General features: G+C 47.1%; 1 protein-coding gene across 1 annotated transcript; it reads right to left on the bottom strand.

Annotated features, from left to right (window-relative positions):
* Window positions 1-899: 899 nt before the first annotated feature.
* SDC1 (syndecan 1) lies at window positions 900-26833 on the bottom strand. The gene is made up of 5 exons (XM_039721653.1): window positions 26497-26833; window positions 5605-5686; window positions 4072-4565; window positions 3745-3874; window positions 900-3211 (listed from the first exon to the last, which is right to left on the bottom strand). Exons 1-5 carry the CDS (start codon window positions 26551-26553, stop codon window positions 3045-3047), a joined length of 930 nt encoding a protein of 309 aa, XP_039577587.1. The 5' UTR covers window positions 26554-26833; the 3' UTR covers window positions 900-3044.
* Between the last annotated feature and the right edge of the window lie 552 nt (window positions 26834-27385).

Consider the following 27385-nt stretch of genomic DNA (forward strand, 5'->3'; position numbering starts at 1 on the left):
TATGGAAATAAGTCTGCTAAATTCAACCCTTCAATCCTTTTGCCTGGATTCAAAACTTTCTGTTTTCCAAGATTCCTCCAAATGTTTGGGCTTTTCTGTAAACATAGCCCCCCATAGTTCCAGTGTTAGCAAACTCAAAATACAGTGGCCAGTTTACAGAACAAAAAATAAGTTTCTTGCAGTTCAAAACCTTACAAAAGTAAATAATTGTAAAGCTGCAGTAAGACCCACCCAGAGAGACAGCAGCAGCTCCTGATTTCCCTGTTTTGTGAAGGGAATAATTTTCCTTTACTTCTGTGTTGCTCCATCTCCTCCCACGACAAGCCATAGCAACCCAGAGTAATTGATGCTGCACAGCAGAACACTGAGGACAGGCCTGCTCTGTTCTCCTTCCTGGGGGGTACAATCTCCAATTCGTCTTGGAAAGGTTTTAGGGAAGGCTTGGGGCTGCCCTCCTACAGTCCTCTCTGCTCTCAAACTCCTGAGGGCAAAAGACAAGGAGCTGCAGGAAGCCCTGTGGAAGATTTGCAGCTTTTATCACCATTTTGGGGACGGTGACATTCTACACAAGGAGAGGTCCCAAAATCAGAACCATCATTAAATGTTGCAGGCTCTAACAAAGCCATTTCTTTCAAGTCTATAGAGCCCATTTGTATCACACACCAGTGCCTCCAGCAAGAGCAGCTCACTGCAACCAGGACACTCAGGGCAGGATGGGAGAGAAGGCAGGCCACACTGACCCTTCAAATGCTGAACTGAATCTCTATGTTTCTAGCCCCAAAATTCAGTTCTGTAACCCAAATTCCTTAAAGACCTATGCAGTCTTAAAAACAACATCTACTTTTTAAGTATTATACACAATAATGTTCACAGACAGACTGTGTCAGACACATTCTTGCCAAAATGCCATTTATTGCAGTATACCTTTACATGGCATACAGATAACCCAATGCTGCATCTTCTGTCAGAACTCATATTTCATTTGTACCACTTAAATAACACAGAATGTCATGTTTGTTTCACAAACTGTCAGTTAAGACTACCAAAATATACAGTTTTTTTCCTTTCCCCCTAATAAGGTTGTGAGGTACAACTGAATTTTACTATTTTATCTTCCTGTGCTTTACAAGAACCTTTTCATAGATAGACCTATCAAACATTTCTACATTCCTATACAAAGCAAAGAATTACAGCTGAAATTAACACCATCTGGTCATTGCATTAACCTATAAAAATTCATTCAGTAAAAAAAAACAAACAAACCCAAAACAAAATAACAAACAACTGAAAACAGAACAACCCTAACAAAAAACCCTAATGGTTGTTGCAGCTTTACTTAAAAAAACAGCCAGCTACACATATGCACAAGTTCTCCACGTGCATAAAGAAGAGTTAGGAATCAAGACATTTTGGGGTTTTTTTCTTGTGTTTGCAACGAAGGCACCAATTTTAGCTGCATGGCAGCTCAGGAGTGTTTCATACTTCATTTAAATTACACAGGTTTTTAAGTTTGTCTGTTAGCGTGCAACATTTGTACCAACTGTTGCAATATTGTCCAATATACTCGGATCATTCCCTCTGGCTCAACAGTACAAATATTTACATCAGTTGTAAACACTCCTCCACCCACCCCATACCTTCTGCACTGAGTGATAAGGAACTGAAGTGGCAAGAAGCTACCCAAAGGCAGAGCAGAAGTAAGGCTTGTACAGAACACCACACTTGTGTTCGCACGGTTTGAGATACTCTGGAGAGCTCCAGACTCCCAGTGAGGCTGCAGTGCCTGACATCTGACAGCATATTGACCACACACAGCTTCAGGCATCCAGACTGTGCTCAGGAGGTGCTTTTCTGCCCTTACTAGACTGACATCCCTGGAGTGGCTTCTCTCCAAAGTGCAGGAACAGCTTCCAAGGAGCCGCTCCGGAGTAGCGAGAGTCAAGCACACCAACTGTTGTATCTGTTTAAGGCCACCTACACTCAACCTTCCCCAGACTCATTTCAGATGCTTCTCTACTCCTTAGCTGCAGTCATGACATGCTGCTTCCCACCTCCCAGCCCTGTGTGCCACGGCACCCTGTGGCACAGAGGGCAGAGCGCGTTCCGAGACAACCGCGGTGACCGGAGGTGCTGCAGCACTGCCCCGGTCACCTGGGACTGCCCGGGGTAAGATCACCTACAGCAGGACTCAGCACCTAGGAAAGGGAATGTCTGAGATGAGACTGCTTGGAAAAATCTACTTCTTACCTAAGCCTTGAGAGACAGAGAGACAGAGAGAGGGTAGTGGGACAGCCCAACACTTTTGGTAAAATTTACTCTGCTTAGTTTTGGGGTTCTTGGGGTTTGTTTTTTGCTAGTGTATGTTCCAGCTGCTTAGGAGCTGGTTCTGAGTATGGGATAATGCTTCCAAAATGTAAGTTATTTTAAACCACGTGACAGTCATTTGTTTACCCTGCCCCTCACATCTCCTTTTGGCAGAGATCAAGTTCAGCTTGATGTTTCATAGGCATTAAGTGCTCCAAATACAGCTGTCAGAAAGAGCTAGAGGATAGCAGTGTACCAAATGTCTGCCCAGCACAGCCACTTGTTACACTCAAAACACATCTATGAGTTAAATAGGAAGGACCCCTGCTATACAGAATTTGAGCACTGGTAATTGGTTATTCTTGCTAGCCCTTTCCCTAAATATCAAGAGTTTTATACATACAGTGCTCCCTTATCTTCTCCCCACCTCCTGTCCCAGCAGTCTTTAGATAAACCAAAGTGAGTTTAGGAACTTGCAGTTCCAATTCTGTTAAAAAAAAAAAAAAAAACCACCAAAAAAAAAAAAAAAAAAAAAAAACCAAGTTGTGCAAGAAAGCAGGGAATGTTCAATGAATCCAGATCTACTTTGTAGTTATAAAATTTCCAATGGCAAAGTGGTAAGGGCAAATAACCCAATGATCATATGGCTTAAGTTTAATGCAAAGCACACTAGGAGGTCCACGTGCAGGGAGAGAAGAGTCCAAGAAAGATGGAATAAGAAGTGTCCTGAAGATCAGTGTTTATGCATAGAATTCCTCTTGTTTGTGTGGTTTTTGGTATCCTCCATTAGACTGTTTTGGTTCATCCAGTGAATAGCTGCCTTCATCCTTTTTCTTCATTCTGTACAGCATAAATGCAACTAGAAACACTGCAAACACCAAGCCTACAAGTCCTCCAGCAATTACACCTGGAAGGGGAGAAAAAGACACAGATTACTCTAGATGCCATACCAGATAGTGCTACTATGATTTTAAGTTCCAGATTGTTCCTTACTTGTCCCTGGCTTAATGACTTTAATTAATTTATCCTTCTGTCCCCTCCCAAACCAAGTACCTGCTCAAATAACCATCCAGGCCTAGGGACATGGATCTCCCACTGGGCCATGCTGCAAAGCACACAAGGCTATGGTGTTGAACCATGCTAATTTGACTGAGGCAGCAACAGAGAAATCTTACTGTAACTTGTCAGAAGAGTGAAGGAAGAGGTTTAAACAAAGTTGCAGATAAAGCAGCCCTTGCTAGCTGCTATTAGCAGACTAATAGTAGCTAGCAATGCCCCTGCTAGGGTTTTGACAACACAGAATCATCACCCTCATTTCAGAGGTCTAACATAAAAGGTTGGCATCCTTGCTCACAGATGTATTTGCACAACTGCAGCTTCTGCTGCCAGGAGACTCCAGGAATCTGCTTTTACCAGCTAGAAATCCAAAATATCCAGTACCTCCAAGAACTTCTTTTCTGTCCATAATTCCCGAGGCTCCTGCTGCTTTGGCATTCCTCTCAGAGTCAGCCAGTACTTCTGAGTTCTGGGTGGGGAGGAATTCCTCGTCTTTAGTCAAGATGAAGTCTCCCTGTTGGGACATACAAGGCAGGTTATTCATCATGTCTGTTTCTGGAGACTCTCTTCTCATCTAAAACCCTCCACCAACATAACCCATTAAACCAATCACTGGTTTTGACTAATTAACACCCATTCCAACCAAACCAACTTAGTACATGGTACAAAAGACATCTCCCTGCAAAGGGAGTTAGAACTATTAGTCCTCACCGGGTCTCCAGAGCCATCTTCAGAAACCTCCTCAGGTGTAGGAACAACATCCCTTGGAGCTGTGGCCGCGGGGGTGGCAGCGACCTCTCCCTCGCCATGGACAGTAGAGTGGGGGTCAGGCACGTCCTTGGTGTCTGGCACATCAGAGCTGGGGATTTTAGGTTCAAGCTCATGGACCACAGCAGAGACTTCTGAAGGAGTCACATGAACCACGGAAGGAAAGTGAGCAGTGGGACTTCTCACTGTTGTTGTGACTGCGTGGCTTGTTGGTTTCCCTTCAGGTGAGCCCAGGATGGATACTTCATCCTTCACAGCTACAACTGGCTCCTCTGTCACTGGATTACTGGTTGCAGAAGGGGATATTACTTCCTTTTCAGTTCTGCTCTCAATCCCATGAAATGGCTGTTCACTGAAATCCACTGGTGATGCTACTGTTGAGGAATTAGTTGATTCTCCTGAGATTCTCCAGGTGTGAGATGGGTCAGTCAGGGGACCTGCAAAACAAACAAACAAAAAATATTATCCTTGGCCAGTTTAGAGGCCTATTAATAATATCTTCAGGACACTGGTCTAAGGAGGATGCTTAACCTTTATAGTCAATTTTCGTAATAACAGAAGTTCTGTTTGTAATTCCTCATCCTTTTCAGTGGAATAAGGAAGGGACAGACCAATGTGGTATTCAGCAATACTCCACTAGTCATCTGCTTCTCCCCAAAGCAAAAGTGCCTGTTTGTGGTGAGGTTGACAAGGGAAATCTGCTTTCAATACACTGGTTCTTCAGGGTGGATATCTGAGGCTTCTTCCATAAACACTTTTATTTGATTCAGAGCAGTCACACCTTCAGTCTCAACCACATTTGGAACTGATTTCAGAGTCTTAATTTCTGCAGAGTATAATCTAAAATACAAGCTTGTGGCTGGAAGGAAGCAGAAGCATAGCATGCTTCAGCTTTCAATAGCTTGCTCTTTTCTCACTAGCATCCCCTCAACTTCAGTACTGAACACCAAGGATCTCTCTCATGCAGTTTAACAATCATTTTTATACCCTTTCCCCCTACCCTAAATCCTTCTTATCACTTACAAAAACCTATGGCCCATGGGAAGATGCACACCTTATGACAGATAAAGTTTGCACTTGATACATGCTGGTAGGCTGGGGTTTACACACCCTCAAACATTATTTCCTACCTGCTCATAAAGGGCCTTTTTATGATCTCTCTTCCCCATGAGTGAAGAATCACTCCAGTTTCATAACATTCTTCACGCATCTCACATTAGCAGTCACATGGAGTCTATCTCTGCTTCTGCTCCCTCTCAAGTCTCCTACAGCTCATTTTCTACTAATTGTTAGTATTTCAAGGAATACAAGATTAATAGGTTAGGCTCTTTCTCTGTTCCCAGCTCTCATATTGTGGGGTGTGAGTGTGGGTGTGTGTAGATTCCTCCCTCTCTCCCCCTTCCCTTCCCCTGGGTGTCTACTGAGATCTCAGTTGCCACATCCTAGAAGGATCAAGCACAAGTGCTAATAACTCACCTGCTCCTGAACCTGAGAACGTGTCGTCCTCATCACCAGATGAATCAAGGTCGTCAGGGGGAAGGTTCAGATTTGTAGTTTGCTTTAAAGAGAAGAGAAAAAGATGTGTCAGTGATGAGACTGAAGTGACCAGGTTGCTTGCACAGAGTCCTCTAGGGGTTCCTAGAGGTCATACAAACTTTTTCGGTTCAGATTGCATTTTTTCTTCTTCCCTCCTTCCAGCTCCCCTCCCCAAAAGACTAGCTCTGGTTAGTATGTTTGGTTATTGGAAAGGTCAGTCTTGCTGTCTCCTTTCTCTGCACTGCTTCCAGGCTGCAGCTGCTTTGGGAAAGAAGAAAGCAAGGAATCCATTCAGTGTTGCATCCTGGGAGCAGGCAATGCCCACTCCTTACCAGCCTGTTTCAGGTGCTCACTGTGTCTTCCCTATCCACCAACCACTACACCTGCAAATCACTGCATTAATTCTAAGGAGCAGAAGGGAAGGGGAGGCAAAGTAGTTGTCTTCTTTCCCTTTATGACTCAAATACTGTTCACATATCTGAAACCAAAGCACCTAGCTAGAAGGAGAATCCAAGTCCCTTTTTACTACGAGTGAGCACTCAAGATAAGTCCAGAGATAGAAGCCAGCCTTCAGTGTTGGAGAATAAGCCCTGGACTTTCTCCATTTACACTCCAAGGAGTGCACTAACCAGCACTGAAATTCAGCTGCTGAAACAAGAGGCCAAACCCCTGTTCTATACTTGTTTGTCAAAGCATACAACACTCAAAGCTATTCAGGATCTCCAAAGATGACAACACTTAGTGTTCACTCATTACAGAATGATTACTTCATACATCTCATTGGCCTGTGCTGTATACACTTGCTGCTCTTATCACTACAAGATGCCTGACTCTCAGCCCATGACGAGCCTTGAGTTTATTTCTGCAGGGCTACCATTACCTAACCAGTCATTTTCCCTTCTCAGATTTCAAACCAAAACCTGTAAGTCACTTCCAAATTTCATCTTTTTGACATCCAACTATACTCCTTATTTTCACAAATTTGACTTCTATCCCATCCTCAAGTCACCTTTGTCACCCCTTTCCAGCACTGCCATCTGCAAGTTTAGATGTTGCATCATCCAAGCTGTGGGATCCCTGTGATCCCAAGAAGTGCAAAGTCTCATTTTATTATGTAAAAAAGGACAGATATTCTTGCCAGCTTTGCAGCCAGGCCCGCTGTATCTCTCTAGCTTGCATTAACATAGTGTCACTTAAAAATGAATATAACATTCACCCTCATCCCAGGAAGAAGTCAGCCAGCACCAGTATGTACTATCAGAACAATTCAGCTCTGCAGTTATCCCTTTATTGCCTACAATGGATGTGTTTATTGGTCCTATCTCCTTATTGTTGAGATACCAAGTTTACCCAGTTTTCCATCCTTAATACCTTATCCATACCCCACATTTCCACAGAACCAGCTTCCAAGGTGGTTAACTAACCCACCAGATTCCATCTCTCTGAAGACAAGTAACCAAGTTGTCACCAGCCTATTCAGCCCCAAGATCTTACCCCTTCTAGGCAATTATTGTAGTTATATGATTTTTTTTAAATAACAAAAAGCTAGGAACAAAAACCCCTCATACAGACATAATTTTTTTGCTCTTTTCTTCCCTACTGAAAAGAGCCCCCCAAAGCACTATTCCTCAAGCCTCTGCAAGCATATTTCTAGAGTGAATTGCCCTTCGATCTCTTGCTTAACTGCAAGTCATGAGGTAATTCTGACTTTTAGATTTGTTCCTGCTTGTTTGCACTGTGCTTTTGCACCCTTCCACAGAAAGTAGGTCAGATAAGTACTTCCCATGTGTTTTCCTTCTTGTGTCGAAGGGTGGTGACTCACACAGGCTGATCTCACTTTGCTTCAAATATTAAAGAGTACGAACTGTTGGTGCATAAAGAATAAAGAACGAACTGCCAGGCTGCCCAAACTCAGCTCCCTCGTGTGCCCTTCCCAGTATGCTCAGAAGATAAGTGAGGCCTTAGAAATTGCACTGTTTTTGTTCATGGGGGTTGGTGACCATTTTTCTCTCTCACTTCTCACACCGGCAGTGGCAAGCACAACCCTTTGTTCTTTCACTCAGCCTGGCTGAGTGCAAAAGGGGAATGTGCTGCTAAAGGTGGGGGCTGCATTCTCCTCCCAGTGGGAAAACTTCCTTGAAGCAACTAGAAAACAAACTCTCCAGTTCTTTATTGAAGTGAGGCACTGCCAGTACAGTTTATGGTATCACCATACACCTTCAGCTAGGATTGAGGCCACCTTCCCCCCAAATCTGAATATTCAGGGGTAGCTCATACAGATTTCCAACAACACCTGGACAGACTGATCATCTGCAGACCTCAACAATCCTCCTGAAAGGATCACAGACTGCCAAGAAATAAAATGGCAACTCTTGATCTTGACTATTGAGCCTGCACCCCTTCTCCTTGAGGGGTTAATAGATGAGGCTTGTTCAGTTGTGCCACACTTCCTTTGCTCTTACTAAGAGTGTCCAGCCACCCTACCCTTAACCAGGGTCCAACCCAGGACAATCTCCCCTCACACCTGAGCTCTGAGCCTCCTCCCAGGCTGCTGCAAGATCTGCTTCTCCACAGCCTTTGTTATGCACCCATTTGATTCCTAGTTTGATTCCTGTATCTGAGCAGGGATAGTGAGTCCTCCTCAGAGGAGAGAAGCCCAGGACAACCCAGTCTAAACCAAGGGACACCCAAGGTGTTCCACAGCAGAGCTGTCCAGCAGCTGCTCAGCACCCACCATGACCCACCAACCCCTGAGGTTGGCTGCTGCACATAAGAGAATAATAGAAAACATGAATTAGGATCAGTAAAGTCTGCTTTCCACAGTTTTATATCAGAACTTAGTGAAGGTACATGTCCCCAAGGATCTTGTCCCAGCTGCTCCTCTGGGCATTGTGGCACCTCCCTTTAGCCAGGCAGCTTGGGGCTTGGGATATGGGAGGCACTTTCTTTGGCCCAAATACTCAAGGGACAGTACAGGATTGTGCACATGTGGATAGCAGTCAGAATGCCCACAAAGTGCTGTAATTTCATGACATCATCCAATCTCATGACACATGAGTATTAAGGAACATTTGCCCAATTTATGTAACTGAATGGTTATATAAGGACTACATTTCTTGCTCCATAAATTACAGCTTCAATGGGCATAAAAGATGGTAACCTCCCCACAAAATACAAGTACTGCAGAAAGGCCATGTTTCTACAATGATCTGCTGCTGAAGGATTTCAGACACAGCAAGGTTAGAAAGCACTGACTCAGGACAGCATTGGAAGGGACTGAACTAATTTGGGTTTGCATCAGGAAGACAGGCTGTGCTGTTCAAAGAACAAACACCTCATGGTCGAGGTTTTTCAATGACCTTTTACTGAAGCAGACTTACACCAATGGGAAAGGTTTTGATTAGCCAAGAGGATTAGGGGCACAGAACACTGGGTTATGCTATCATACAAAAGAGCTGAAAATAATTCCAGCTTAAAACAAGCTTACTCTACCTTTCAGAGAGTGGATTCTTTGAAGGATCTCTGATGATAGCTCATGTACTCTAGTCAAAAAATCTTTACATTCTGATCGAGCACCTACAACATGTTGGTTTTTTACCATTTAACAAGCTTATATGGTTTTGTTAGCAGTTCAGACAGCTGGTTGGGAATACTCATCCAGTCCTTTTGATTCACTGTCACCGAATTCAGTTGCATGTGAGGGGTAAAATTTTTAACTGTATTTTTGATATGCTTTAACCAGTGGAAGACCCTCTTCCACAAGGATCAAAGCAGCCTGTTTAGGGGAAACCCTGGGGTGACTGTTAGCTTCTGCTCTTGCTGAGCACTGCATTGTTGCAGAACAATAGTTATTCAGTTCTGCTGGGACAACCAGAAAGCTGCTTAGTGGCATCTTCAATTTAATCAACAATGGGCCAGGCTTTCACAACTCATTAGCAATATTATTGGATCCAGAAGGCTGACTTAGTCCAGACGTTTTTAAAGTATAATTTTTAACTATGCTTCAGTCTTCATCTTGGTCAGAGTCTCAAAGCATGGGTCCTTCTGGGCTTATCCCATCAGCTGCTACAGAGCTCCCTCCTCCTACAAGAGAGATCTGAAGCACTCTCTCATGATGAGGGGGAGATTTGTAGTTGATTAGTTGATCTAACCCTGCCCCAACTGGGAACCACATTTATTTAATTTGATACATGCAAAAGGAAAGAGCTTTTCTCAAATTGCTCTTTGAGGTAAGCAAAACCACTGGCTTTGCCACAAGCTGCTACAAGCCCTTAACTAGATTAAGGATGATTTGTATCCAACTCTTCTTAATCCAGTTAGTGATCTGCAGTGTCAAAAACACTTGAAATCCTCCATTATCTGAATAAAGCTGTTAAATTTGCACATTTATTTCCCCTAATAAATCCTTCTTGCTCAGCTGAAAAAGAATGAACTGTAATGAGCTCTCCCACCTCAAACAGCTCCCTAGACATCCTGTGAGAGTACTGCAACTGCATGGGAAGGAAAACCTATAGTTTGCTCTTGTTTAAGGGATATACAAGAGCAAGACAAGCATTTGCCCTGTAATTTTCCTACAATAGAGCATCTAGAAGAATACTTTCAAAAGGATTTGAACTATTTATTCTTAAATAAACTGAAACAGAAAGGTTTGTCTTTCACCTTTTCCTATACACTCAAGAGCAGAAATGCTATATGAGGCAGAGCTGCCCAAAGAACTTCTAACCTCAATGTAACATTGGTATTAGTGTGGGGGGAAGACAAAACCACCTGCTGAAAGAAACTTTAGCTTTGTTAAGCCTTGATATTCTGCAGTTAATAGCCCATGCAAAATTAACTCAAATCCCAGATGTTCATGGTTGGGAGACAGCTTCAATGATTAAGGTGGAAAAAAAATTAAAAATAAAACCACCCAACAACAACAAAAAACCAAACAAAACCCAAAACTAACCATATAAAAACCACGAGCAGCATCCTCACCTATCCCCCTTCTTTTACAAACACAGACTCTGGAATTAAGTTGGCTATACAGACCTTCTCTTTAATAGTCAGCCATAAATTCTGGAATAGCAGAAAGAGAGCTGATGCTTTTATACAGCAAGTCAAGAGTGAAGCTTGCACGCAAGTCTGTTACATCAGAACCCAGCAGCAGTGTGGTACCACCTCACCTAAATTCTCTTGCAGTTGTTTCTCCTGCTACTCAAAAGAAACCCTGGTACTCCTTGGTGATCCCATAGGTTAATGAAGTATTTCTCTTCCTAGAGGAGCCAAAGATGCAGACTAACAGCACAGGCCAAAGACAGCTACCAACCACCCCACACCCAGTTCAAAGGCTGGACAGCCTAGATTTAAGCAGTATTTTATCCCTGGCTAGTGTTCCAATCATGGACTGCTGTGACAACAGGAGTGTTGGAACTTTATGGTCCCTTCCAACCCAAACCCTTCTATGATTCTACAAACTAAGTCACCAGCACTTCTTACTTCCTAGTGCCCTCCCTGTTTCAGATGGTGGTGTTCCCCTGTGCCCTCAACAACCTTTTGATGTGCATCAACAAGCTTCAGCATCCCCACCCTTCCATCCATCAATCTGTGTCACCTGCAAGGCTGGAGAGTGGCTCAGAGGGTGCTCCTTTCAAAGAGAAGCAAGTGGAAAGCAAAGGGGGCTCTTTTTCTCAGCAAGGCAAGCACCATTTTAGCAGAAAGAGGTAAGCAAGCCAGTTAATCTGGCTGCTTGTCTATCAGACCATTATTAGTGTACAGAGATATAGAAAATCTTGGTTAATTTCATTCTTACTGGCCTCCTCTTTCTATTTTTGCCTGGTGACTTGAGAGAGGAACCATCTTTGAGAGAGAAGTCCTGGCTGTGTTTGAATTCCCTGATCATCACACAGTAGTTTCCTCTTGACACCCAGGTCTCAAAGGCAGCAAAACGCCTTTCAGTAGCTACTCAAAACAGGATGAGAACTCTTAGGATCTATTTCACTATGGACAGAAAAAAACAGACTGTAGACTGCCCACTGTTGACTTGGCTGTGATCCTCCTTTTCTTCAAGCTGTAGGAGCATACCCTGATCCTTTCCACAAGATGCAGTGGCCAAGGAAGAGCATCCAGCTACTCCACAGGCAGAGCAGCCAGTGTCCCAGTGCTCCTAGAGGCTCCACACTATTGCCCAATCAACTTTACATTTTCTCCTCAGAGTGACAGGGCAGCTTTTTTAATTAAGTAGGGCAGAAACACAGTAATCAACATGCCAAGAGCAAAAATGAACCAGCCTGTCGCCATCAGGTTAAGTTTCACCCTGTACAGCAGGGCCCTTTTAACTCCCACCTCCCACAAGAGCATGTCACTTCATGCTTCCTGGACCATCCCCTGCATGTCTATTTGTGCACTCTCATGGTGAACCAGATCAGGGAACTGGTCTTGTTAAACTAAACAAAAGGAAAAAGAAAGCAAAGGAAAAAAACCAAAACCAACAAACCTCTCCCCCTCACAAAAAAAAAAACAACCCAAAAAACAAAACTAATAAAACCAACAAACCTCTCCCCCTCAAAAAAAAAACAAAAACAAAACAAACAAACCAAAAAACAAAACCCAACAAAACTAAAAAAGAAAAAAAGAAAAAAAATAAGAGGATAAAATATCATGCAAAGAATTTTCCAGCAGGACCAGTTTCCCAATCCTGCTCAGTGCATGAATGCACAAGTGTTTGTGTTGGCACAGGGCAGAGCGTGGCAGCCAGGGCTGCTTAAGCATTCACAGAGGCTCACAGCCTGCTCTCTGGGATGCTGACACTCATCCCCCAGCCTGCCATGCATTATGGAAATGCACATCACCAGACTGCAGGCAACACACAAATCAGAGGCTGACTCAGAGGGCCACACAGGTTCATACAAAAATGAGCAAGGACAGGGGCTGTAGGGAGAGTTCTCTTCTGCAGTGTTTGCTCATGGATAATTGTTCCAAGGTCTGACAGCAGTGCTTCTGAATCCTGGAAGCAGGAATACACAGTAGCAAAGGCTAGACAGAGGTCTTGTTCAAACCAGAGCAGTTCTACTTTCATCCTGGGCCACCTGAACTTTACAGGAGGCCCAGTGCAATTGCCACTTATTCCTGGACAAAGAGTGCATTGCACATCCTTCATCAGAGAGGGCTGAGCAAAGCTGGAGTAGCTGGACTCCCAGAGGGCTCTGGATTCCTCAGCAGGGGAAGCTCATGGCTGTGCTCATGGCAGCAGAGACAGCACAGCAGCTGTGCACGGGAGTCCTCTGTGCCAGCTCTGATGCAGAAGAGCTCAGCTGCCTCTCAAGTCCCTCTCAGCCAGCTCAGTCCCTCAGCAATAAAGAAGTGAGTTACAGCCTGTGCTTCTGCTTTTTCACCTGGACAAGGTATCAAACAAGTAAGTTACTACACACTGTTCTCACTCACACCAACCTGCTCCTTCCAGCGGAGCAATGCAGCTCAGGCCAAAGACTGAATCTCACCACAGCCCAACACATCCACAGACATGGCACACAACAGGCTCACAGCTTAACTCTGTATCAGTGATAGGCTGTCACAATACAGCCAAAAGTGGGGTCCCTTTTGTCTCCCACGTTCAAGGCAGCCCATGCTTTGAAGATGCAGTCTAATGAGAAAGCTCATTTCCCTGCAGCTAATCTCATGAGAAGCAGCCAGTTCAGTTTTATGTTATAAACCACTTTTCTTTAAAGATCCTTCCCTGCAGCTCTTTAACATACTTGATAGTTCAGGCATTTGTTTCTTGAGTTAGCACAAAAAAGCCACAGCCAGTGTATAAGCTCAAAGGGTTTTGCAAAGTAGGTGCAGCTCACTGAGGCCCATCCATCCTGGGAAATTAATTTCAATCTACTTAAGCTGGCTTGAGAAATGAGCACTAAACTGCCTAAATCAAGACTAGGCAAACCTAGCTTTTCTTAAAATCCTCTGAGTGAAAGCCACCAGCACTTCTTACTTCCTAGTGTAGCAAAACCAGCAGGGAATATTCATTCTTACAGCAACAGCCACTTCACCTGCTTGTTTAGAAAGGAACAGACCAGGAATTGCTTGGTTTCAGCAGAGGCTAGAGGTGGGCCACCATCCTTGAAACCTGACAAAGTAAGGCTAAAGAGGGGGGCAGGCTGGCAAGCAGAAAATCCTTATGAAATGGAAACCCATCCAGCAGAGGACTCCAGCAGCCCAAACCCACACATACTGGTAACCACAGCACAGATAAATGCAACCCTCTTGCCAGCAGAAGAAATTGGAAGCGACAGGATGTAAATACTTGCTGCCTCTTCCTCCTGCTCACATGCAGCCCCTGCTGTGGAGTTCAGGTGAGAAAGAGCAACTCACGTCCCACAAGGCATCAGCAGCCACAGCCACTTTGAGTAAGAGACTGGAGTTTGCAATGCTGCCTCCAGCACATATAAACACACCGAGCTTATGTCTTCAGCATTCTTTGCCAATTATTCCCAATCAACTGATCTGTGGTGGAGGCAAATTCCTTTCCTTGCCCCATCTCTTGACACCACTCACCCTGTTCAGCAATCAGCACTGTCATTGCAGTTAAACTTGCTGCAGAACCAGAGTTTCTGACAAGGGCAACAGTGGGCTTCAGACTGCCTGGCTGCTCCTTAGCAGCATGTGTGGGCTGGGGACGCCAGTCTCCTTCCCCCACACACCTAAAAACCACCCAGCTCCCAGCAGAGCAACCCCTGGCATTACAGCCCTGAGGCTGCAGAACGGAGTGCAAGGCTGCGTTTGAGGCAAGAGCTGCAGGTGCTGAGTGCCCCCATTTGTTCCATGTGGGACTGGCTTGTCCCAGCAGCCCTGTGAGCTCCAAATGCTCAGCGAGGGGCTGTCAGACATGCGCCAGGACACCGAGAGGCCCAGGCCACTCACGGGCAGAGGCGGCCCCGGGCCCCTCACGCTCCTCCTGCCCGGGCCCCTCATGTTCCTCCTGCCCGGTCCCTCACGGGCAGAGGCGGCCCCGGGCCCCTCACGCTCCTCCTGCCCGGGCCCCTCAAGGGCAGAGGCGGCCCCGGGCCCCTCATGTTCCTCCTGCCCGGTCCCTCACGGGCAGAGGCGGCCCCAGGCCCCTCACGCTCCTCCTGCCCGGCCCCTCACGGGAGGCCCAGGCCTCCTGCCCAGGCCGTGGCTGCAGGACAGAGCGCAAGCCTGCAGCACCAGTGTCGGGACATGGCAGAGGCAGCTCAAGGACTTTGGTCCCACGGGGGCACAGCTTGCTCTTGTCATCTTCGGCCAATCATCTCAGGAAGCCGCAGCTCAGAAATCAGAGGTGAGGCTGTAGGAAAGCAAGATGTCGTCTGTGGCATCTCAACTCCTCAAATTAGGGTGGTGGCAGCCTGTGCATCGCTGATGGCCCTCAGCAGCACCAGAACGTGTGTGCCTCTGGCCTAGGGAAGGCTGTTTCCTGGAGACACATGCTGTGCAGTTTGGTTGGTGGAACCACTACCCATTTGAAATGAGCTCCATGGCAGCTTTTATGTGATCAGCAAACTGCCACAAGCAGTGCTACAGCTGCACAAGTGCTCTGACCTGAGCAGATGTGGTCCCAGAAGTCAAAACCCCACCCCATCACTACAGTATTCTGAGGGGGAAAGACACTGTTCTGCTTCACCTGAGGGAGGGAAGCCAACATGCAGCCAGGAACAATTGTCAGACAAGAGAAAATGCAACAGCCTTCAGTGTCAAGACACATGGATAGGAAAATACTCAGGTTCTTTTTTCAAGAGTTTCCATCTTCACCACCCTGAAGTCCAGCAATTACCTAATGTGAGATATGCCAAGGAGTCCAGATACCAAGCTCTAAGATTTCTTGAAGGATCACAGAAACATTTTCAGTCTACTACTAATGCATACATGTTTCTAATTTGAGCAAACTGCTTGCAGTGCTATATTAAATTAGTGAAATCCAAGTTTCAGATAAAAATCCCTACTGTACCAAACTAAAAACCTTGCACTTAGGGCAGGACTTGTGGCTCCTAGCAGCTAGGATATTGTTTAAACCTCAGCAGAAAGATAAACTTGCAACCCTGGAGTACCAAAGGTCTCAGCTAAAGCCATTAGTAAACTTAAGGGAGACTACTTAAACTTACAAATACTTGGCCTTACAGCAACAAAATAGCTGACTAGGTATTCCAATTAGTTACCCAGAGTTACAGTGGAACTGCCCAGACAATGTTTTATAAGAGGATGTATTCTTCAGCAACCGGATATGGACAGGACAACAAAAGTTGCCTTCTGTTTGCTTACACCTTGGTGACACAAACACCTGCCAGCTGCAAGGCCTGTTGCTAACAAACTCTGCTTTATCTTCCCAGCTGATCTGCTCACAGTCTAACTTATAAAACTTAAATCAGCTTCTTCACATCATGACAACATCCCAAGCCTCAACAACCCAAGACAAAGCTTCCTTGATTGCATTTGTGAAAATTCCACATTTTCTTCAGAGAGATGCGCAATGAAGTCTCCAAGGCTTGTGAAATTAGTTTTTGCTAATGTCCTGGGGTGACAGGACCTAGACCAGGTAACAATGTGTATTTTTCATCCATGCATCCCAGACATGTGTTCCCTTGGAATGCTGCATTTCACTATAAACGTGACACTCAACTTTTCAATTGCAGCATCACACCAGCCCTTTCAACCACAACCCCCACTGAAGAGCTGATGGATCAGGGGGCTGGAAGCACCCAGGAACTGCCTGGCTTGAACAGGCACCAATGCAATCTCTCTCACATGTGCACACCAGATGGCAGGACCAGGGACATCCCAAAACCCGATTGCTTGGTCAGTCAGTCTGGTAGAGGAGACCTTGATATTTGCAAGGGAGATACAGAAGCAAGATTTGGGCAGCAAAATGAGGCAAGAGTTGGCATTCCACAGCACCTTTCTGATCTGGTCACAGCTAAGCTCCAAGCAGTTGTAAGTGACTCTGTTCTTGCACAGCAGGCCTCCAGCAGCCAGCACCAGTCTGTTAGGAATGAACTCATGAGTCTCAATCAACAGCTGGACTCACACAGACTATGCAGGCAACTTTACATTTTGGGTTTGACCCAATGCAAGGCAGTTCCTGCATCTTGGCAGGTCTTACACCAGCACACAGTGGATTCAATGATCCTTGTGGAGCTCCAACTCAGTATATTCTACTATCCTTGGTGCTCTTTTTATGTTTGTTTCTATGGCTCACCCTTGCCAACTTAGATCTGATGCAATCAAGTTTCTCCCTACATTATGAGGCATGCTATCATATTTGTCTTATCCACAGGATCTCAGTGTTGACTAAGCCAAGGTTGTTTATAATGCAGAAGTCATCCCTGTAACAGATGCAGTTACACTGCCATGACTAAGCCATTCACTAAACGACTGAAACATCTCCAGCAGAAGCAGGAGGCACATCTTAGATCAGGAATACCCTGTTCCCCTATCCCAAGAGTCTTCTCAAAGAGGCACTTTCACCATTACCCCTCCTTCCACAACAGTCCCAGCAGCTCCTGAAGAAAAGCATCATGCACTTGTTTTGGGTGCTACTGGTCTCCTTGGAATAAGCAGCAATAGTTCAGATGGTCTTTGGGCACAGGCTGGACCACATTCCACTGAGTTATTCTAAGGGAGAACACAGTTCAGACTGCATGGATTCCCTTTGAGAAAAACACACGCTCACAAGCACTGGAGCACACAGCCAGGGATCTACCCACATGAAATGGCACAGACCAAGCTCACAGCACTCCCTCCCAGGACACTAATGGTCTCTGTGCTCAGCTTCACAAAAGCACTGCTAATCCTGCACATACTACAAAGTTCTGACAGCAGTTGCCCCATTCACAGTTAAATTATGCAACACCTCAGTGAGATTATGAGAGCTGACTGGTGTACTTCCATGCTGAGTCATGAGGGTGTTGAAGTATCATTTCAGTGATGAAGCACCAAATGAAATCCTCCCACCAGAAACAGTCTTTAAAAACCCTGCTGCTGCAATGGTGCTCCAGTCACCTACTGTTCCACTCATTTAATTAATGGACATTAAGCATTTCTTGACCAAGACCTACTGGATTAAACTGACTCTGACCCAGTCACCCAGTTCACTGTTTCATACCACATCTGTACAGCAGAGCCCTGAACAAGGGACTGTTACAAAGGTGAGATAAATCAGAGCTTCCTATTGATCTCAGCTGTTATCCAAGCCTCACCTCCTGCTGTCATTTTTGGGTATACAGCTTGTTCACCTGGCCTTCTTTCAGAGCAGCCACCAAATCAGGTGGGGAGGTTAGAGTTTAGTGTGAGATGCCACCATGTTTGTGCACTCTGGATGCTCTCCTGCCTCACATCTTACGGGCAACCGTAAGATTTCAAGTTGTGATTTGGACATCCCTGTGTTTTATACACCTATACTGTGAAGAGACAAGAGCCACTTCCCTTCCATTAGACCACTAATGCCACTGCTGACAGACTGACAGGCACCATAACAAGTCAATAAAACAGTGCTAAAGCTGCAAGGCAAGGTGAATGCTTTACTACCAAGTTACTCCTAGCACAGCATGTCCCCTAGTTTCAGAACAGTTTCTGTCAAGAGGTACCATCAGTATAGCCATAACAGATCAAACTTGTAAGACACTCTTCAACATCACTAAGTTGAAGATATTTCATATATATGAATATATGAATAAATGTCTGGGTCTACTCAGTGACTACCAACTCTAGCCAGCACATTATCCCTCTGAATAGAGCAGAGGACGAAATGCTGAAGGACCACTTTATTGGCCAAGTGTAAAAGCACAGGCTGAGCCACTGGCATGTACCAGCACCATCACAACAACACTGAATGCTGTCCCAGGTGTGTAGTATTCACCTCACAATCCTCAGCTGATGGATTACACAGGACTTTTCACACAATTGTACTTGTTCATCTCTCTGAATTATCCAAAACAGGTTCGGTTTCCAAGAGAAGAGTTGTGATCCTCTGTTGTGAACTTTCACTTTCTTTTACTGGATACTGCAGTTTTCTCAGCTTCTTAATATTCTGGGCCTGCAGCCAGAGACCCACTGGCTACATCATGCTAGTAAATTAAATAATATCAGAGAGCATCCCCAGGCACTAGAACACCACCAATACCATCATATTATTAGAATGATTTATGGCATAGTTTTGAGCCTTGCCAACCAGTATGCCCCCAAATAAACACAGGAAGGTTCTCACCAGGCAGTCTGATGAAGGGGGTGCATTACAGAATAGGCCAGACAATTAGATTTCCTACACAGTTGTTGCTCTAGCATTTAAGTTGGTCACAAGACACCTTGTGTCCAACATGCTTTACTGTACTGGCTTTGCACGTTAGGATTTTGGTAGCAGGAGAACTACAGGAGTGGCTTCTCTAACAAAACCGAGCTTCCCCTGTGCCTGACAGAGCCAGTGCCAGCCAGCCAGGACAGACCCACTGCTGGCCAAGGCTGACACCATCAGTGACAGCAGCAGTGCCTCTGATAACACAGTCAAGAAGGGGGAAAAGTTATTGCAGAGGAGCAATTGCAGCCAGAGAAGAGAGGTGTGAGAATAGCAACTCTGCAGACCCCAAGGTCATCGAAGAAGGAAGGACAGGAGGAGCTCCAGGCCCCAGAGCAGATTCCTCTGCAGCCCCTGGTGCAGCTGTGCCCCTGAAGCCCATGATGGTCCACAGTGGAGCAGAGATTCACCTGCAGCCCATGGAGGATCCCACAACAGAGCAGGGGGACACCCAAAAGAGGCTGTGAGCCCATGGGAAGCCCATGCTGGAAGAAGATCCTGGCAGGACCTGCAGCCCCCACTGAGAGAGAAGCCCACAGCAGACCAAGTTTGCTGGCAGGACCTGTCATCCTGTGGGGGACCCAAGCTGGAGCAGCCTGTTCCTGAGGGACTGCACCCCTTGGAAGGGATCCAGACTGGAGCAGTGATTTAGACCTGCAGCCCATGGGAAGGACTCGCACTGGAGAAGTTTGTGGAGACAAACCCTTTACAAGGGACCTCACACTGGAGCAGGACACTGTGAGAAGTCCTCCCCCTGAGAAGAAGGAGCAGCAGAGACAGCATGTGATGAACCAACCACAGGCCCCATTCCCCATCCCCCTGAACTCCTGGGGGGAAAAGCTGGAGAATCTGGATTAAAGTTAAGCCAAAAAAGGAGGGGGGAAATGGAGACAATGTGTTTTTAAGATTTGGGTTTACTTTTCATTTTCCTACTCCGAGTTGATTGGTAATAAATTAAATTCATTCCCCAAGTTGAGTCCATTTTGCCTGTGATGGTCACTGGGAGGGATCTCTCCCTGTCCTTATCTTGACCCACAAGTATTTTGTTATATTTTCTCTCCCTGCCCAGCTGAGAAGGGCAATGACAGAGCAGCTTCAGTGGGCACCTGGTGCCCTGCCAGGGTCAACCCACCACATTTACTTACAAGCACCAGTATAGCAACATTTGGTGAATCTTTTTAACCCCTTCTGGCTACATGCTGGGTGTGAGGGGGAAGGGCACACTGAGCATTTAACACTCTTGAGCTACCAGAGTAATAACTGCTAATTATTCATAATCACATCTTCCAGCTTGTGTAGAAAGAAGCTCACCAGTGTTTCACAGCTCAGTGCAACTACAGATGCAGACTGGGGAACTTTTTGCAGGTTAAACACACTTCAGAGGGAGCCGGTGCTGCTGCAGGATTAAGCCAGCAGCTTTCTTCTGCAGGCCATGAGTCAGTCGATGTGAGAGCACGATAGCACAGCCCTCCTTGCCACTGCCCAGACATGCCAGAGTCAGCCTCTTTTGTTCGGTGCTTTGTTCACTGATGGGAAAGTAGTCACGATCTAGATGATTCCTCCGTTAGGACAGAAGGAGATTTAGAAGTCAAAGCTGTCTAGCTGCAGGCTGTTGGGCAAGTTTCGATGCAAGCTTCACCACCACTCTCCACTGCATGTAGGTGCCACTTACGCTCTGCTAGAGCCAGTGAGGTGGACAAATCTCATTTGTCCATCAAATCTGCTGGTGTGAGAGTCTCTGTCATAGTTTCATAAGCACAGAGCACAGCAAGTGAGTGAAGAATATCACATATATTAGCATCTGTATTAGATACAAATTCAAGCAAGCTTTGCAGTTCCTCTACTTTGGGCTTTTACCCATCAGCTTCCTGACTGAAGAAAGCCTGGACTCTGTCTCTAAAGAAGATCCCTAGAAGCTGGTCGGTGGGATAACAGGTTCTCTCCTCTGCAGATGCTTTTACCAGACTGATGTTTTGGTAGATCAACAGGCTGCTCTGAGCTGCTGTGGTTGTGCAGAACATAGGTATCAAATCTCCCAGATCACCATGCTAGGGCCAGGGCACACAGCCTCCAAACTCTGCTGTCAGCTGGATAACAAGTAGCATGTGTCTCTCTTTATAAATATATACATACCCATATTTGTATTTCTCCACTCTTCTGGTCTCAAAGCATAGGAAAAGACAGCATGGGATCCTATTCTGGGACAGGAAAGAGCCAGGTAGTCTCTTCCTACAGCACTGTAGCTGCCAGCTCTGATCCCCAGAGAACACACAAAGGCTTCCTACCAGCACAGCCACAGCAGCACCACTGCTACGACATGGAGCTTCACAAGAGCTCTCATCTGGAACTCGTTACATTAATCACCACTTGCTCTCTAGAAAGCAGACTGGCTCCACTCACCCCTGCCCACCTCTGGCTTCAATCTACAGCCTGCTCCTCCAGTAATCCCTATATAAGCAAGGGGCTGGACCAGAGCTGCTGCCTGCCTCTGACCAGGATGTGTACAGCCACCAGCATTAGGAACTAATTAGCAAGAGCTTTCCTGTGTACAGCACAGGACAATCATGGTCTGCAGTGCCGCCCAGAAAGCATTCAGCACACTCCCCTTCCAAGTGGAACAGAGTTCAAGTTTCCTTACATTTAAAAGAGGCAACAAGCACCTCATCACATGGCAGAGGCAGACAAAGAGCAAGCCCCAATCTCCAGCTATGGTTTGTGTGTGCTCAGGTGATGGAGCCAGTGCACTCTGAGGAGTCGTTGTGTGAACTGGCTGTACTCTGCAGAAGGTTGCCTGACAGGAGTGTGTGCCTGGGACTGTCCACGGCCAAAAAATCAAGACTGTCAGCTTTTGCTTCTGTGACTGGAAATCAAGACATTGGCATTAGTGCACAGGCAGTGCAGAAAAGCTACATGGTGGAGTATGACAACACAGAGCCCCCATGCAAGGTAGGATACCCATGAATATTTTAGCCAGTTGGCAGGCAATTTCCTATGTTATATCAGCACCCTTGATTTAGTCAGGAGTCGTTCTGCAAGAGCAATCCAGAAGACCTTTCAGTTATTAGAAAATCCTGAACACCAAGACACAAAATGAGTGGACATTAAAGAGAACCATGTTGCAAAAACATGGGCTATGGGAGAAGATAGTTCTGCCAGAGAGCGGAGCAGCAAGACACAGAGGTGAAGCAGCAAGAGTTCTTCAACTGAAAATACCCCAAGGAGTTTCTAACCAGAAGCCTAGCAGGGAAAGCCATGACTTACAACACCTCCATGACTCAGTTGTTACTGCAGCTCCAGTGACTCAACGGGAAGTTCTATTGCCAACTCCATCCAAATCCCACTAACACACTGGTTCCCATCCAGCAAAGCAAGCCTCACTGGTGAGACTGGTCCCAGCAGCAAGATACAAACATTACAGTCGAGCGTGGCAAGGAGCCCAAGCTAACAGACTCCATTGGACCCGTGCCGGTTCCACAAGACCCAGAACGCCAACTGCAGCCAAGCACTGCTTGAGAAACAGAGAGCTTGGGAAACCAACACATTAGCAGATGTTGCCCCACAAGAGTTGCTTGTAGGAGGTCCAAATGTTATCTCACCTTGAGGTGAGGCTTCACAGAGCAGTAACTTTTCCATTAGCATCCCCACAGTAGAAAGTGCACTGTCCCAGGTTTCTAGCCAGGCCAGATAAGGCTCATCGCTGCGGTACACCAGCAGAGCAGCAGCTCAGGTGAAGCACACTCATCAGCCCTAACTTAGAGACCTGTTAACAAAGCTGACACTCAGCACTCCAAAGGAGGCACCACATGCCTTCTGCATTTATGAGTATCTTCTCAACTCAGAAGTGAGCCTATAAGAAATATCAGAAGTCCTTGCACTCTTGGTCAAAACAACTTCCTCACTGTAAGTTCATTGTCTATATCAAAGTCTACAGAGTAACAAAAGCTTCTCACATCTAATCCACAAATAAACAGTGTCTTTAAATATTACAATGCTCTGATGCTTACTCAACAGCTCACAACCATCCCCCCCAAATACAAACACTTATGTTTCTGCTCACTCCAGAATGCTGAGATGGGACCCAGCTATAATCCATAATTTCTTCCACATTCTTTAGCAGAGGAAGACTACAGTTACACTAGAACAGAAGAAAGCTGCTGTTCTAGCCAGCAGCTGATGTTCCCCACTGCTTTGCTAGTTCTCTTGGCAGGAACAACTGTCCAGGCTGTTTGTTTATGGAGAGAGTTACCATAAATTTCCACAGATAAAAAGTCCATCACTTTGAGCTAAATCGCTCTCAGATAAAGGCACCAGAGTAAAGGTTTTGTGCTCTCTTATAGCCAACTTGAGATCTCACCAATAAAGCCTTGACAAAGCAACTCACCTTGGAGCAGACGTGCAGGGGCTGGTCAGATAATCGCTCTCTTTGGCTGCACTGATTACATCGCCTTGACTCTAATGAGGGCTTAAGCACCCAGCAAACACAGACACCTACATTTAGGTGCTTCAGCATCAGCTGAACGCTGTCCTGAGGGACTAGTGCCATTTGAACATAGCAAGCCCATCAATCTTCAGCTGTCAAGGAGTGTTGTATTAGACATCTTCTACTCTTCATTATCTCAAGGCTATTAGGATGAAAACACTAACGCTGTAATGCTGAAGCACTGCAATTTTATAATTGGCGGCACCTACTCAGGAAAAGGCCCTATCTTCTCTCTCCCAAGAAGCTCCCTCCTCCCTATAAGGAGGGCCTAAAATCCCAGCTCCTCAGATGCCAGAAACAAGTGTGGAATGTCCCTCTCAGGGGTATTGGTGTGGTTCTTGGACACAGGAATCACTTCGGACAAGGTTAGGACAAAGTGCTGGTATACAGGCCACCTGGAGACATCTGAGTACAGGCAATGCAAAACACATACTTAAAATGGACCAATTTTGCTGCTAAAACAGCAGCCTACATTTCAGGTTTGTGCACTAACTTAATTTTAGAAGGCTTACAGATTTCTTGCACTTGCTGTAACTTGTCTCAGGTTGTTAGAGAGGATTGTTTGTTTCCAGAAAATTCAGAGTGCTGCCATTAAAATGTTAGCTCTTCTCACCACTTGAAACTGAGAGAAACCTGGAACAAAGACTACAAAACTGCACCGGAGCCCCTTTACACCACAAAAACCCCAGCTCATTTGCTGCTGCTCTACTCAGAGCTGACCAGATACAGCAGTCACCATTTCACTGGGAGGTGAAGCAAGTCAGTGTTCAGATGGAGAAGGTCTGTTTACAGTGCTAGATGAATAGTGAGACACTGCTCTGTGCAAACCATAGAAAAGAAGTGCTTCCTCCTTATCCACTGCCTGCATGTTTACCAAGCAAGCTGGACTATCCAATTTCTTCTAACTAGTATACATTCATAGAGGAATGACACCACCCTTGGAAAAAGGTTCCGTCAACCACCAGCATGCACCTACACCAGAACCAGACGAAACAATCAGAACCCTCCTCCTCCCACCACGGGGCTGGGCTGCCCACTGCCCTCCTGCCACAGGATCAGTTGGCTTCTGGGCAGTGTTACACTGTGTTAAAGTTTGTATTTTAGAGAATAACAAGGTTACACTGTTAAAATGATAAGATGTATCAGCCTTCTCAGTTCAAGGAAGTCCATGCCTCCATCATAATAACAGAGGGTAATTACTGTCATAAAGAGTGTTTTAAGCAATAAAGTGTCACCTTGAAGGAGACCAGGAACTTCCCCAATCACTCCTGCAGGTAAAAGTACTCAGGAAGAAAACAACTATTGTTTGGCCAGTTTCTTTCTCCTGTTTATTATTCCAATGACAATATGCATACATGAGCCAAATTACGTAGCAAGAGCCAGGGCCAAGCCAGGTGCCAGCAGCAGTGGCATCCATCCCAACAATCAGACCACCAAGAACCCAACACAACCATGGCAATACCCACAGCACTGGAGTCTGGCAGATTCAAAGTACTGTGCAAGGTCACTCTGCTTCAACACAAGATGTTTTCAGACACTCAATGTAAAATCATCATTATTCTAGATGGGTGTGAAAGGCAGATCAGTCCCTGTTCACTGACATTCTGACATGGGGAAAAAAGCCATGTGATCACCAGAAGGAAAGCAGCCTCAGTGCTGAGTCACCCTGGAGAGCCCCAGGACTTCTGCTCCTCCGTGTGCTCACCCTTGAAACCCCCCTCAATCTGCAGTGCCAGCCAGGCCTGAGCATCTCACAGGCACAGAACTCCAGACAAGCATCTACTTCATGTCCTTCTCATTTCTAGTATGGCATATTTATCACGGGGGAATTTTATCCAAATAGAGTTCAGAGGCTGCAAATTAACTGCAGTTTCCCCACTTCATTAAGCAGAAGCTTACTCAGAAGTTGAGAGCAGAGCCTTCCTTCCATGGAACAGTGCTGCCTACACTCACATGTTTGTAATTTTTAGCCATCTCATAACGACTCACTGCCATGTGGGCAAGGAGGGTCCACGTTCAGAACTACAGGCAAAGTTCACAGACAGAATGGTACAGAAAACCAGAGGTATTTCCAGCAGCTCAGATCCCACGGTGCACTTTGTTCTGCCACTCCTTATTCGACTGCTGCTGCAGTTTACCCCTAAGCAAGTTTTAAATCAATCATTTCAGAAAGAAAAAACCCCACCAGTTTTATTTTGATTGCCCTGCCTGCTCAAACTGTCTCATGCTCCACTTTTTCCTCCTAACTCATCCAAAGCAGAAGACTCCACAACCGGTGCACACTCAGGTCTGGCGGGGGACCACATGGGAAGCAAAGAAGCGTGTCCCTCATCTCAGAAGAAAGGGACAGGACTGAGACTTTGTGTCCCTGGAGGAGCGGCCACAAGATCTCCTGCCCCGCACCCTCCGACCGCACACGGGGCTGGACGCCGCCCAGGCTGCCAGCACAGACCTGAAGCGGCGAGCACAGCACTTCACGGGGCTGCGGAGCCGGGTTTCCGCGGCAAGGCTCCCGCAGGCGGGGCGGGAGCAGGATCAGCAGAGCCATCCCCTGTCCGCGGATGACACCTGGCGGCTGCTGCCTCTGCGGGGCCAGCGCGGCTCCGGGCTGCCCCGGGAGCAGCTCCCGGGACACGGCAGCCGGGACAGGCCTCGCTGCCGCGGGGTCACCGCGCTCCGGGGAGCACCGGCACCGGCGTGCGCCCAGCCGGGCAGCACAGGGACCTTTGTTTCAGCGGCAGAAAGCAGAGTCCGGGCGTACCCTGCCCTGGGCTGGGGCTCTGGGGCACAAAGGCGGCGCGGAGCCACCGTCCCGCGCTCCCGGAGCTGTGCCGGGGCACGGCAGGAGCGCCGCAGCTCCAGGAGTCACCCGCGACCTGGCCACAGCCGAGCCACAAAGGACCACATGCCATCGCTGCCCCGGACCCGCCGCTCCCCGCCTGCGGGGCGCGACACGCCGGAGGGGCGGCGGCAGCATCCAGCCCCCCCGGCCTCCCGGCACACCGAGGGGTCCCGCGGCCGGGGGCGCGGGGAGCGCCGCCCGCCCCGCTCCGCTCACCGGCACAGCAGCCTGGAAGCAAAGGGCCACCAGCCACACGGCCACCACGTTTATCATCCTTCCTCCTCGCCGGGCCTCGGGAGCGCGCAGCCTGCCCCTGCTTCCCGCCGTCTCCCACGCCGCTCTTGCTCCGCTCCTCTTGGAATTGTTTTAAGTAGCTGCGGGTTTGCTCCCTTTTCTGGTTTCTTTTTTTTTGTTTTGTTTTATTTCCCTCCTTTTCCCCCTTCGCACGCAGCCGAACCAGCCTCCCAGCAGCGCTCTGCGATGGCGAGGAGTTGAACTCTGTCTTTTAATGAACCCACTGCAACAACCTTCACCTTACGGCCACCCCCCGGCCGGCCCCGCCTCCGCTCCCCTCCCCTCGGCTCGGCTCGGCTCAGCCCGGCTCCCCAGCCCAGCCCGGCCCGGCCGGCACGCCCTGCCCCGCCGCCCGCCCCCGCTTCCTGCCGCCGCGCTACCTGCGCCGGTGCCCCCTCCCCGGCCGGTCCCCCGGCAGCCGCCGCTTCCCTTCCACTGCATTCCCAGATTTCCTCTCTGGCAGAGGCTTTGCTCCCGCCGAGCTTCCTTCCCTCTCGCTAAAAATAATAATTCAAAATAATAATAATAATAATGATACTGTTAAAAGCCCTCCCTTCCCGTTTCACTGTGGGAATAGCCCGGGGGCGCTCGGCTGTCTCCCCCCGGCGCCGCTCCCCGGTGGCCCCACACCCAGGGCAACCTTCCATCACCTCCTGCGGGGGCTTCTCCCCCAGAAAATATGTGTTTGGGGAAGTGAGGTGTCTCCTCTCCTGCCCGCGGGTCCCCGGGGCCGGCCCCATAGCCTCTGCCCACGTTTTTCTGCTGCTCGGAACAGGATTTCTGGCAGCACAAAATGCTGCGAGAGGTTTGC

Source organism: Passer montanus, unplaced genomic scaffold, assembly GCF_014805655.1.
Source record: "Passer montanus isolate IOZ18808 unplaced genomic scaffold, ASM1480565v1 scaffold46, whole genome shotgun sequence".
NCBI lineage: Eukaryota > Metazoa > Chordata > Aves > Passeriformes > Passeridae > Passer > Passer montanus.

Bases quoted from the DNA above. Each gene is read 5' to 3' on its own strand.
- SDC1 (XM_039721653.1), bottom strand. From the start codon at position 26,553: ATGATAAACGTGGTGGCCGTGTGGCTGGTGGCCCTTTGCTTCCAGGCT. The intron at 3,875-4,071 runs GTGAGGACTAAT...ATGTCCCAACAG, and splicing joins AAGATGGCTCTGGAGACCCG to GGAGACTTCATCTTGACTAA. The intron at 3,212-3,744 runs GTACTGGATATT...CTCCCCTTCCAG, and splicing joins CAGAAAAGAAGTTCTTGGAG to GTGTAATTGCTGGAGGACTT.